General features: G+C 34.7%; 1 protein-coding gene across 1 annotated transcript in view; it reads right to left on the bottom strand.

Annotated features, from left to right (window-relative positions):
* Window positions 1-14,894, bottom strand: part of MYO3A (myosin IIIA) — a 249,363-nt gene that overhangs the window by 127,420 nt on the left and 107,049 nt on the right. Inside the window, exons 9-12 of the mRNA XM_015146647.3 lie at window positions 14,128-14,227; window positions 12,259-12,375; window positions 10,711-10,815; window positions 10,524-10,607 (exon numbers count right to left, since the gene is read on the bottom strand). Of these exons, the coding sequence (XP_015002133.3) occupies window positions 10,524-10,607; window positions 10,711-10,815; window positions 12,259-12,375; window positions 14,128-14,227 (406 nt within the window). The remainder of the gene's footprint in view (window positions 1-10,523; window positions 10,608-10,710; window positions 10,816-12,258; window positions 12,376-14,127; window positions 14,228-14,894) is intronic.

The raw sequence follows: 14,894 nt of genomic DNA, 5'->3' as shown, positions 1-14,894 counted from the left end.
AAGAGGAAGAGAACTACATCGAAGGAACACCCTGTGGGACAAAAGAATCTGAATAACAGCCTTCAGCCCTAGACTTTCCCTCTGACAGAGCCTACTCAAATAAAAAGGAACCAGAAAACCACCCTTGGTAATATGACAAAACAAGGCTCTGCAACACCCCCCCCAACAACAACAACAAAAAATCACACTAGTTCACCAGCAATGGATCTGAACTGAAAACAAACAAACAAACAAAAAAGATTTACCTGAGAAAGAATTCAAGAGTTTAGTTATTAAGCTAATCAGGGAGGGACCAGAGAAAGGTGAAGCTCAATACAAGGAAATCTGAAAAATGATAAAAGAAGTGAAGGGAGAAATATTCAAGGAAATAAATAACTTAAAGAAAAAGCAATCAAAAATTTGGGAAACTTTGGATACACTTTTAGATATGCAAAATGCTGTGAAAAGTCTCAGCAATATAACTGAACAAGTAGAAGAAAGAAATTCAGAGCTCAAAGACAAGGTCTTCAAATTAACCCAATCCAACAAAGACAAAGAAAAAAGAACAAGAATAAGAAAATATGAACAAAGCCTCCAAGAAGTCTGGGATTATTTTGGTTAAACAACAAAACCTAAGAATAATCGCTGTTCCTGAGGAAGAAGAGAATTCTAAAGGCTTGGAAAATATATTTGTGGGGATAATCAAGGAAAATTTCCCTGGCCTTGCTAGAGACCTAGACATCCAAATACAAGAAGCACAAAGAACACCCGGGAAATTCATCACAATAAGGTCTTCATCTAGGCACACTGTCATCTCATCAGGTTATCCAAAGTTAAGATGAAGGAAGGAATCTTAAGAGCTGTGAGACAGAAACACCAGGTAACCTATAAAGGAAAACCTACAGATTAATGGCGGATTTCTCAGCAGAAACCTTACAAGCTAGAAGGAATTGGGGCCCTATTTTCAGCCTAATGAAACAAAATAATTATCAGCCAAGAATTTTGTATCCAGCAAAACTAAGCATCATATATGAAGGAAAGAGACGATCTTTTTCAGATGAACAAATGCTGAGAGAATTCGCCATTACCAAGCCACCACTATAATAACTGCTAAAAGGAGCTCTAAATCTTAAAATGAATCCTGGAAGCACATCAAAACAGAACCTCTTTAAAGCATAAATCGCACAGGACCTATGAAACAAAAATACAAATTAAAAGCAGAAACAAAACCAAAAACTAAAGTACCAGGAAACAAATAGCATGATGAATGCAACGGTACCTCATATCTCAATACTAACATTGAATGTAAATATCCTAAATGCTCCACTTAAAAGATACAGAATTGCAGAATGGATAAGAACTCAACAACCAACTATCTGCTGCCTTCGGGGGACTCACCTAACACATAAAGACTCACATAAACTTAAAGTAAAGGGGTGGAAAAAGGCATTTCATGCAAATGGACACCAAAAGCCAGCAAAGTAGCTATTATTATATCAGACAAAACAAACTTTAAAAGAGACAAAGAGGAACATTATATAAAGATAAAAGGCCTTGTCCAAGAGGAAAATACCGCAATCCTAAACATATATGCACCTAACACTGGAGATCGCAGATCTATAAAGCAATTACTATAGACCTAAGAAATGAGATAGACAGCAACACAATTATAGTGGGAGACTTCAGTACTCCACTGACAGCACTAGACAGGTCATCAAGGCATAAAGTCAACAAAGAAACAATGGATTTAAACTACACCTTGGAACAAATAGTCTTAACAGATACATATAGAACATTTCATCCAACAACCACAAAGTACACATTCTATTCAACAATGCATGGAACTTTCTCCAAGACAGACCATATGATAAGCTATAAAACAAGCCTCAATAAATTTAAGAAAATTGAAGTTATATTAAGCACTCTCTCAGACCAGAAGGAATAAAACTGGAAATCAGCTCCAAAGGAAACCTTCAAAACCATGCAAATACATGGAAATCAAACAACCTGCTCCCAAATGAGCATTGGGTCAAAAACAAAATCAAGATGGAAATTAAAAAATTCTTCGAACTGAACAAAAATAATGACACAACCTAGCAAAACCTCTAGGATACAGCAAAGGCGGTGCTAAAAGGAAAGTTCATAGCCCTAAATGACTATGTCAAAACAAAACAAAACAAAACAAAACAAAACTGAAAGAACACAAACTGACATTCTAAGGTCACACCTCAAGGAACTAGAGAAACAAAACAAACCAAACCCAAACCTAGCAGAAGAAAGGAAATAACCAAGATCAGAGCAGAACTATATGAAATTGAAACAAACAAACAAAAAAACCCCACAAAAGATAAATGAAACAAAAACCTGGTTCTTTGAAAAGATAAATGAAATTGATAGACCATTAGCAAGATTAACCAGGAAAAGAACAGAAAAAATTCAAATAACCTCATTCAGAAATGAAACAGGAGATATTACAACTGACACCACTGAAATACAAAAGACCACTCAAGGCTACTATAAACACCTTTACACACATAAACCAGAAAACCTAGAAGAGATGAATAAATTTCTGGAAAAATACAACCCTTGTAGCTTAAATCAGGAAGAATTAAATACTCTGAACAGACAAATAACAAGCAGCAAGATTGAAATTGTAATTTTAAAATTACCAAAAAAAAAAAAAAAAGTCCAGGACGAGATGGATTCACAGCCGAATTCTCGAATTCTACCAGACATTAAAGAATTGGTACCAACCTTTTTGACACTATTCCACAAGATAGAGAAAGAAGGAACTGTCCCTAATTCATTATATGAAGCCAGCATTACCCTAATACCAAAACCAGGAAAGGATATAACCAAAAAAGAAAACTACAGACCTATATCCTTGATGAACAAAGATGCTAAAATCCTTAACAAAACACTAGCTAACTGAATCCAACAACATATCAAAAAGATAATCCACCATGATCAAATGGATTTCATACCAGGGATACAGGGATGGTTTAACATACACCAGGTCAATAAATGTGATACACCACATAAACAGAATTAAAAACAAAAATCACATGATCATCTCAACAGATGCAGGAAAAGCATTTGACAAAACCCAGCATCCCTTTATGATTAAAATTCTCAGCAAAATTGGCATACAAGGGACACATCTTAATGTAATAAAAGCCATCTATGACAAACCCACAGCCAACATAATACTGAATGGGGAAATGCTGAAAGCATTCCCTCTGAGAATGGGAACAAGAAAAGGATCCCCATTCTCACCACTTGTCTTCAACATAGCACTGGAAGTCCTAGCCAGAGCAATCAGTGAAAAGGAAGAAATAAAGGGCATCCAAATTAGTAAAAAGAAAGTCAGACTGTCACTGTTTGCTGATGATATGATCATTTACCTTGAAAACCCTAAGTACTCCTCCAGAAAATTCCTAGAACTGACAAAAGAATTCAGCAAAGTTTCCAGATATGAGATAAATGTATACAAATCAGTAGCTCTTCTCTACACCAACAGTGACCAAGTGGAGAATCAAATGAAAAACTCAACCCCTTTTACAATAGCTGCAAAAAACAAAAACAAAACAAAACTTAGGAATATGCCTAATCAAGGACCCAAAAGACCTCTACAAGGAAAACTACAAAACACTGCTGAAATAAATCACAGATGACACAAATGGAAACACATCCCTTGCTCCTGGATGGGTAGAAACAGTATTGTGAAAATGACAATACTGCCAAAAGCAATCTACAAATTCAATGCAATTCCCATCAAAATACCACCATCATTCTTCACAGAATTGGAAAAAAACAATTCTAAAATTCATATGGAACCAAAACAGAGCCCACATAGCCAAAGCAAGATTAAGCAAAAGGAACAAATCTTGAGGCATCACACTACCTGATTTCAAACTATAGTACAAGGCCATAGTCACCAAAACAGCGTGGTATTGGTATGAAAATAGGCACACAGACCAATGGAACAAAACAGAGAACCCGGAAATAAATCCAAATACTTAGAGCCAACTGATCTTCAACAAAGCAAATAAAAACATAATGTTGGGAAAAGACACCCTTTTCAACAAATGGTGCTGGGATAATTGGCTAGCCACATGTAGGAGAATGAAACTGAATCCTCATCTCTCACCTTACAAAAAAATCAACTCAAGATGGATTCAGGACTTAATACCTGAAACTCTAAAAATTCTAGAAGGTAACATTGGAAAAACCCTTTTAGACACTGGCATAGGCAAGGATTTCATGACCAAGAACCCAAAAGAAAATGCAACAAAAACAAAGACAAATAACTTGGACCTAATTAAACTAAAGAACTTTTGCATGGCAAAAGGAAAGGTCAGCACAGTAAAGAGACAACCCACAGAGTGGGAAAAAAATCTTCACAATCTATACATCTGACAAAGGACTAATAACAAAAATCTACCATGAACTCAAACAAATTAGTAAGAAAAAACCAAATAATCCCATCAAAAAGTGGGCTAAGGACATGAATAGACAGTTCTCAAAAGAAGATATAAAAATGGCCAACAAATATATGAAAAAATGATCAACATCACTAATGATCAGGCAAATGCAAATCAAAACCACAATGTGATACCACCTTACTCCTGCAAGAATGGCCATCATCAAAAAATAAAAAAACAGCAGATGTTGGTGTGGATGTGGTGAACAGAGAACACTTCTACACTGCTGGTGGGAATGTAAACTAGTACAGCCACTATGGAAAACAGTATGGAGATTTCTTAAAGAACTGAAAGTAGAACTCCCATTTGATCCAGAAATTCCACTACTGGGTATCTACCCAGGGGAAAAAAAAGTCATTATTCATAAAAGATACTTGCACATGCCTGTTTACAGCAGCACAATTTACAATTGCAAAATCGTGGAACCAACCCAAATGCCCATAAATCAATGAGTGGATAAAGAAATTGTGAGATTGATATATATATAATATATATAATATATTATATATATAAAAATATATATTATATAAAATATATATAATATAATATATATTATATAAAAATATATATTATATATATATCAATCTCACAATTTCTCTATCCACTCAATGATTTATGGGCATTTGGGTTGGTTCCACGATTTAATATATAATAATATATATGATGGAATACTACACAGCCATAAAAAGGAATGAATTAACAGCATTTGCAGTGAGTTGGATGAGATTGGAGACTATTATTCTAAGTGAAGTAACTCAGGAGATGAAAGATTTCAAATATGGTGCAGCATATACTGCTTGGGTGATGGATGCACCAAAATCTCACAAATCACTACTAAAGAGCTTAGTCATGTAACCAAATACCACCTGTACCCCAATAACTATGGAACATTTTAAAAAATAAATACATAAATAAAAATTTAAAAAGAAAACAAAATCCAAAAAATTTGTATGAAATCATAAAAAACCTCAACTAGCCAAAATAATTCTGAGGAAGAAAAATTTGGAGACATCATTACTTCCTGATTTAAAACTATATGACAAAGTTATAGTAATAAAAGCTGTATGGTACCAGCATAAAAACAGGCACATAGACTAGTGGAATAGAAAAGAGAGCCCCAAAATAAACCCAAACATTTATGGTCAACCCATTTTTGACAGGGGCACTAAGATGATATCATAAAGAAAGGATAGTTTTTCAATAAATGGTGCTGAGAAAACTGGATTTACACATGCAAAATAATGAAATTTGATCCTTATCTTATACCATACACAAAAAATCATCTCAAAATGGATGAAAGATCTAAATATCAGACTAGAAACTATAAAATTCCTAGAAGAGAATATAGAGGAAAAGCTCCTGAACATTGGCATTGGCAATGATTTTTTGAATATCACATCAAATGCCCATGCAAAAAAAGCAAAGAAAAAAACATAAGACTATGTCAAAGTCAAAAGCTTCTGCATGGCAAAGGAAACAATCACCAAAATGAAATGGCAGCCTGTGGATTAGGAAAAAGTACTTGCAAACCACATATTATATGTTATATTATATATAACATTATTACATATATAATTATACATAATATATATTATATATATGAAAAATAGGAAGTATATAGAAACTTCAACACTAAAAAGTGTGACACTAGTGCATGAATACACAATAAGGCCAAAGGAGCAGAATAGAAAATCAGAAGTAGATCAAACTGCACGAGGATATTTAGTATAGTATAAGTGTGGCATCTCAAATTTATGGAAAGAATGGGTTTTTAATAAGTGGTGTTGGGATAAATGAATAGCTGTATGACAAAAAGATACAATTTCATCCATTCATGGCAGTATAAATCAGAATAAATTCCAAATGCATAAGAAAAAAAGTGAATTAAATTCAATTTAGCAGTTGTTTTGAACTATGCAGCCTCAATCTTTTATAGACAGATTAGGTTTAACCTTGAACCTATTGGTGTTTTGTAACGCAAGATTCCTCACAGAATTGGCAAAAATTTTAACATGGCAAGTTATAACTATGTAGATCGTAATAAAAATTTTTACAGGCATAAATTGTAAACAATGTTTTTTTTCTTTTTTGGCCATTAGCGTCATTAAAGTACAATTTTATCTTATTGTAAGATCTTTACCTGGAAAATGTCTATCCTCAACTTCCTTTTTTAAAAAAAATTAAGGTATAATTTACATACAGTAAGAGTCATCCTTTATACTGTACAGTGCTGAGAGTTTTTACATGTGCCATCATGTTACCCCCATCACAGTCTACATATAGCATAATTCCTTCACCACCCCAAATTGTCTTGTGACTCTTTGCAGTCAATCCCTCTCTCCACCCCCATTTCCTGATAATCACTGATCTGTTTCTGTCTGTACTGTTTTAAATTTGCAAGAATGGCATGTAAACTGAATCACACATTATGCAGTCTTTTGATTCTGGCTTCTTCACTTGCATAATGCATTTGAGCTTCATCCAAAACAATTTTTTTTTTTTTTTTTGAGATGGAGTCTCGCACTGTCGCCCAGGCTGGAGTGCAGTGGTACGATCTCAGCTCACTGCAACTTCCACCTCCCAGGTTCAAGTAATTCTGCCTGCCTCAGCCTCCCAAGTAGCTGGGATTACAGGCACCTGCCACCATGCCCAGCTAATTTTTGTATTTTTAGTAGAGATGGGGTTTTACCATATTGTCCAGGCTGGTCTTGAACTCCTGACTCAGGTGATCCACCTACCTCAGCCTCCCAAAGTGCTGGGATTACAGGCATGAGCCACCATGCCTGACTTGCATAATGCTTCTTCCACTTGCATAATACATTTGAGCTTCATCCAAAAACAATTTTTTTTTTTTTTTGAGACGGAGTCTTGCACTGTTGCCCAGGCTGGAGTGCAGTGGCATGATTTTGGCTCACTGCAAGCTCCGCCTCCCAGATTCACACCATTCACATCTCCCAGGTTCATGCCATTCTCTGCCTCAGTCTCCCAAGTAGCTGGGATTACAGGCACCTGCCACCACGCCCGGCTAATTTTTTGTATTTTTAGTAGAGACGGGGTTTCACCATGTTAGCAGGATGGTCTTGATCTCCTGACCTCTTGATCTGCCTGCCTCGGCCTCCCAAAGTGCTGGGACTACAGGCGTGAGCCACAGTACCTGGCCTCATCCAACGATAATTTAATGGAATTCATTATTGCTTGTATCAATGTTTGTTCTTTTTCTTTTTTTGAGACAGGGTCTTGCTCTGTCATCCAGGCTGGAGTGCGGTGGTGCCACCATAGCTCACTGCAGCCTCGACCTCCATAGTTCAAACAATCCTTCCACTTCAGCTTCCCAAGTAGCTGGGACTCTAGGCATGTGCCATCATGCCTGGCTAAGTTCTAAATTTTTTCATAGAGGTCTTGCTATGTTGCCCAGGCTGTTCTTGAACTCCTGGACTCAATGTTTATTTCTTTTTATTGCTAAGTAATATTTCACTGTATTAATATACTATAGTTTGTTTATTCCACTTTCTGGAGTTTGTAAATAAAGTCTCTATAAATCTTTGTCTATAGGTTTCTGTAAAGGTTTTCATAGTCTATACAGAAAGGCACATAGCACAGATAAACACATAGCAGTAGAACTGCTGGGTTGTATGGTAAGTGTAGCTTATAAGAAACATCCAAACTGTTTTCCAAAGTGGCTGTACCACTTTGCATTCTCACCAGAAATACAGTTGCTCCATATGAAACCCAATAGTCCCATAGATTCTTTTCTTTAAATAAACATGGAAAATTGACCCTGCTGGTCTTGGAGCTTGAACTTTACAATTTGTTTTATCTGATTTCCCTCCTGAGGAAACCACCTTCAGGCCTCTCAAAAAAAAGTATCAAAGAACTGAAACTCCATAGATCACCACATCCAGACAATAAGATGCAGACCCCTTATTCATCATTATTGCTTCCTTGTCTCTCCCTAGTTTCTGTGTTCTTATACATTCTTACATGTCTTCCCTGTTATGTAAATCCCTAGTTTTAATTGATCAAAGAGATAGATTTGAGACAGCTCCCATTTCCCGGGTGCAACACCTGATTAAAGCCTACTTCTTTGGCAATACTCATCATCTCAGTCATTGGCTTTCTGCGTAGCAAGTAGCAGGACCTAGACCAAACCCCTGGTGTTTCGGTAACACATGTTGATATCATTTGGCTCTATGTCTCCACCAAAATCTCATCTTGATTTGTAATCCCCACATGTCTAGGGAAGGACCTGTAATCCCCACATGTCAAGGGAGGGAGGTGATTGGATTATGGGCAGTTTCCCCCATGCTGTTCTCGTGATAGTGAGTGAATTCTCACAAGATCTGATGGTTTCATAAGTGTTGGGCAAGTTCCTCCTTCTCTCACTCTTCTCTCTCCTGCTGCCATGTGAAGAGGGTCCTTGTTTCCCCTTCACCTTCTGCCATGATTGTAAGTTTCCTGAGGCCTCCCAGTCATGCAAAACGGTGAGTCAATTAAACCTCTTTCCTTTATAAATTACCCAGTCTCGGAAAGTTCTTTATAGCAGTGTGAGAATGGAGTAATGCACATATCTCTGTCAGTATTTGGTACTGTTAGATTAAAAAACGCTAGCCATTTCAGTCATTTTAATAGTTTTGTAATAGTGTTTTCTTGTGGTTTTAACTTGCATTCCCAAATGATACTGATGTTGAGCAACTTTTCATTTGTTTATGTACCATACATAATCATCTTTGGTGAAGTGACTGTTCAAACATTATGTTTGTTTTTAAATTGTCATTTCATTTCTTATTGAGTTTTATTAGTTTTTTTTTTCATATAGTCTAGATTCAAGTCCTTTATTAGTTGTGTGCCTTGCAAATATTTTCTCTGAGTCTGTGGGCTGTGTTTTCATTTTTGTAACAGTATCATCAGAGAACAGACATTCTTAATTTTGACAAAATCAAATTTTTCCATTTATAAATTATGCACTTTGGGTTGAATCTAAGAACTCTTTCACCTAACTCAACATCAGAAAAACTTTTCCTATGTTTTCCTGTAGTAATTTTATGGCTTTTGGTTTTATGTTTAGATCTATGATGCATTTTGAGTTAAAAATTTGTATAACATGTGAGTATAGACTGATGTTAATTTTTTTGTATGGGACTATCCAATTATTTCAACACCATTTGTTGAAAAGACCACCTTTCTTAATTAATAAACTTTACACCTTTGTCAAAAATCAATAAACCATATGCAAGTAGCCTCTCTATTCTGTTTAGTGACACACTGTCTTGACTATTGCAGCTTTACAGCGAGTCTGGAAATAAGGTAGTATGAATCCTCCAACTTTGCTCTTTCTCAAGATTGTTTGGTTATTCTAGTTCCCTTGCCTTTCATTATATATTTTGGAGTCACCTTGTCAATTCCCACCAAAAAAAAAAAAAAAAAAAAAAAAAAATCCTGATTGGATTTTTATCATAACTGCATTATATCTACAGATCAATTTGTGGAAGACTGACATCTTAATAATATTGAGTCATTTAATCCATGATCATGATATACCTCTTCGTTTATTTAGGTCTTTTATTTCTTTTAACTCTTTCAGTTTTCAGCATACAAATCTTGCACATATATAATAATATTTAGATCTACATAGGTCATGGTTTTTTTATTTTATTGTTAATGGCACTTTTAAGATTCAATTTGTAATTGACCATTGCTAGTATACACATATAGTATGTAAATACAACTGATTTTTGTATGTTGACTGTCTTTTAACCTGCTAGCAACAAAAGGAGAAAAAGTAAAGAAAGCATTCAATAAATGCACTGGGACTAAAAAGAATGAAAATCAAATCACATTTATAAGCCTTGCTAATAAGTGTGCTAAAAGTTAGAAAATCCTCAAAACAGAGTACATGCTTTTCATATTGCTCATTATTTTAAACTCTCAAAGGATAACAACTGTATTTTAAAATTTCTGTACATTATTAAATGTGAGATACTAGAGAATATTAATGAGTTATATTAAGTTCTGAAATTCAACAAATATTTCTGATGGGACAGAGAAAAAAATGAATTATACCTTTCCAAGCACTGTCAGCTGCTGAACTAAAAGATGAGCACTTTCTGTCTTTCCAGCACCACTTTCTCCAGAAATAACAATGCACTACACATAGAAAAGAAAACTGTGAGAAGACCTTATCCTCAAAATTCAGGTGACATTTAAGTAACTATGAGGTAAATTTCTAAGAATGGGAGACTCTTCTTACCTGATCTGAATTATATGTTATCATAGATTGATATCCTAAGTCAGCCATTGCAAAAATGTGAGGAGGACTGGCAGTTCTCTTTGATCCAATATATAGTTTGGAATGCTAAGGGTTAAAAAGAATACATTTGTAGGGCTTTTTGTTTTTTTGTTTTTCAGTCCTGAATTATTTACAAATATAGCTCCAATTTTTAAAGCAAAGTATAAATAAAAATGCCATTTTATACCACCAAAACATTGTTACATACATGTTACACACATATTGCACATATATCTAAATGTATAACTATGTAAAATAAAAGCCTGACACAAAACAGCCCAGAAATATGATATGACACAAAGTAATTTAAAAGATTCTGCATTGTACTTCCAAAGCAGAACGTAAGGTTTCAAAATTCCGTTATTTACTTAAGTGAAAGCATTCGTTAAAAATAAGACGATCAGGTTTCAGTTTGTTAACTGCTCCTTGGATATAATAATGTCTCATATATGATCACCATTTTTTTCCTTTCACATCATTTAACATACATTCTCTCATTTGATTTGTCCACGATCACACAGTGAATTGATAGTAGGATTGCACTAAAGCCCGAATCTTCTGAAACATAGGTGAGGGCTCATAAATTTACTGTTATTCCTATAAATTTTAGGATGCTAAAAGATGACAGAGATATGTACTTTTCACACACAAAAACAACTATTAGGAACAGTATTAAATAATTTCCTGGAGTACACAAATAGCCAGAAGAGAATGAGTCCAATTAAAAATGAAAAACAACCTTGTTTAATTCCAGAATAGTATTCTATATTTAAGCCATTAGGGGTTGAATAGTTGATAATTATATATTCATATTCATAAAACATGTGTGTGATATTAATGAAGCCAATAATACATCAAAAGGAATTTTTAACTCATAGTGATAATTTTTATAGCCATTAAGTATGTATTATCTACATAAACAATGTAATTATACTTTTGACGCTCCCATACTCGGTTCAGTGGCAGACATACATTAAGTACATACCTTTTAAAGCAGACTTAAGTATATGCTTTTAAAGGCATCTGTTTAGTGACACAATATTTAATGTAGATCCGTTACCAGTAACTGAATGGCACACACATTTGGAGAAAGGAAGACCACAAACCGCACCCAGATTGACTCCATCTTCTACTTTTCCTAGTTCTATGTTTTAATAACAATTATGTGCCATCCTGGTTAACACGGTGAAACCCCGTCTCTACTAAAAAATACAAAAAACTAGCCGGGCGAGGTGGCGGGCGCCTGTAGTCCCAGCTACTCGGGAGGCTGAGGCAGGAGAATGGCGTGAACCCGGGAGGCGGAGCTTGCAGTGAGCTGAGATCCGGCCACTGCACTCCAGCCTGGGTGACAGAGCGAGACTCCGTCTCAAAAAAAAAAAAAAACAAAAAACAATTATGTAACTGTTTATTCAAAATAGTGGATAAAATTTTTCTGGCATTCATTTAAATTAAGTATCTGAATGTATAATTATGTGTATGAAGTAAGAGAATGCACCCCATATGACATACCTTTGTGGAGTAAAGATCCAGACTCTGAAAAGGGTTAAGAGCAATGAGTATGTCTCCCACATAGATATAGATCTGATCTCTGGAATAACACTTCTCAAGTTGCTCTGAGACTGTATTCTGCAATAAAATAAAATAATTTCTCCTTCTTAAAAATTATTTGTGGTCAACTACAACTTAAAAAGTAAACAATAATAAACAGAACATCTGGAATCTGGACCAAGGATTAGAAAAATAGACACATTGATAGTAAAAAATATATAACATCAGGTTTGCAACTACTCATTCACTTGACAGGCATTTCTTTTGGTTTTGAGACAGTGGATGTCATTGTTACCTGCATTTTCCAGAGGACATATTATATGTCACAGGAATTTTAAATATATAATGCTTTCAAGAAAAGAAGTAATAGCAGTAAGTGACATAAAGATTAACAACGAAGTAAAGAGAAAAGGGAAGGGAAGATGGAGTGAACATGATTTAATTTCAAATCAAGGTGATCCAGTGGCTTTATGGAATGTCCTAGTCCTTTTTTTTTTTTTTTCCAGACTTTTGGCTTTATGAAGTACTGTGAAAAATTTTTAAATGTAATTTTCATAGTTGATAAGTCATTTGAGTAAATGAATTGGGGTTGATAATGTCGAAAACCACCATTTATAGTACATGACACAAGAGAGGAGCAAAATATCTTAGGTCCAAAAAGAAACTAAAAATAAAACATAGACAACAGAAACAAATCTACCATTTAATATATTAATATATTGATCTAGTGAAAACTTCTTTGCAATCCATAAGCCTAGGAATTCACATTATTAAAAAATTTTATATGTAAGAATTCAGAAAGGTGTCTGCAGTCTCTGACTTGCCAACATGATTTGATTTCAAGATGTTTGATGATCTTGAGATTATTCTGAGGAAGTACTTGAGTTGTTTATGCAACCCTAAATTTACCAAATGACTACCTCTATTCAGAACTTAGCTCTTGATTGGTACATTTCTGAGTCAAATGCTCAGGCATGTATCAGCAGTGTAAAAAAAATAAAAAAGGTGTTCATCAGGCAGGACAGAAGTCCTAAAAAGAGGGCATTTATTTCTCTAATGATCTGACTACGTGGAATAAAGAAGTGTGGAATAAAGAAGGGTGAGGGGAAAGGAGGCTGAGACTAGAATTTAATAGCTTGGATCTGTACCTTCACAAAAAATGTCTGAAATACCTCTGAGATAATTAGAATAAGGAGTTTCAAGCAGAATTCAATACCCCTGAAAGATAAGCTGTGTGAAACAAGGGTTTTGTGATCCCATGAGGAAGAACACCGACCATGGTAACAGACAGGCTGTTGAGGTATTCAGAGTTTCTGGTACAGCCACTGAGAGCTGAAACAAGAGAGGAAAAAGGGGGAGGCCACCACATGGTGGTTACAGTGGGCTGACTGCTCTTTGAATACAATAAATCATATCTTTGAGACTCCCACAAATAATGAAAAAGAAGGAAGATCTGTGGCCTAACAACTTATACTGCGAGGACTTCACCTCTGACAGTTGAGCATCAGAAAAAAATGAACACTAGGCTGGAAAGATCTGTAAATTTGAGTTATATAGATTAAAACTGAAGATAAGAGAAATAATAGGAAGCTAAGAGACAAAGAAAGCATGAGACTTACAGATGGAAGACATGGGCAGAGTGAGTGTTAAGACTCTTAATAACCATCATAATCTCTATATTCCTTCCCCTTCTACCAATACTCATGTTTTCTATAAATTAACAAAACATCTGCAATGTCTAAGTTTAATTCAACTGAAATTCTTACCTCATCCAAAACTTCTAGGGTTGCTAAATCATCTACATCCTTCAGATTGGATATTAGTTCTTACCTCATCCAAAACTTCTAGGGTTGCTAAATCATCTACATCCTTCGGATTGGATATTAGAGACCAGTTGAAGTTCCCTTTCTTGGTGTGAATACGTTCATGTCTGTGGAGAAAAATGCTTTCTGATTTAAGAACTGATTACTGATCATAGTAGAAGTAAGTTTTAGATACATATGACACTGAAAACCCTCTGTGAATCTGTTTATTAAATTCAATAACATACCAGAAAATATCCTAATATATTTGATCTTTACTGTTTGTTTACTCCTTTCCATTGGAAAAAATGCAAATTACAGAATTTACTTCATGGATGATCAATAGTACATAATTTCCTTTAAGAACTATCTTTATATGATTTGTTTTAAAGCTTCCTCTAAATTTCTGTGTGATCAAATCTGTTACAAGGTGATGAGTCTGAAGGGTTTGAATTCATTACATTCCTAATTTTGCTGGAGGTAGTGTTAGGCCACTGGTGGTCAAGGTATGGTCATTTTTAATTATTATTCAGCAAAATTTAACAGGAATACAAAATAAATCACATTACAAATTTTCAGAAAGTTAGATGTGTGTAAAAATAGATTTCATGTACTAAAAAGTTTATTTTCAAAGTAAAACATTTCAACAAGTTTCAAAAACAGCATAAAGATCTTGATTTAACACAAAGGCTGAAGAAATTGCTGAGAGAAACACAATGGTTTATTTAAACTTTTCTGGACATCCATTTTATTTTGAGGATAATTGTATTTCTGGTATCTATTTTTGGATATACT

This window comes from Macaca mulatta, chromosome 9 (genome assembly GCF_049350105.2).
Source record: "Macaca mulatta isolate MMU2019108-1 chromosome 9, T2T-MMU8v2.0, whole genome shotgun sequence".
NCBI classification, from domain to species: Eukaryota; Metazoa; Chordata; class Mammalia; order Primates; family Cercopithecidae; genus Macaca; species Macaca mulatta.
Note: the sequence above shows the minus strand (reverse complement) of the source record. Positions and strands in the feature narration are given on the sequence as shown.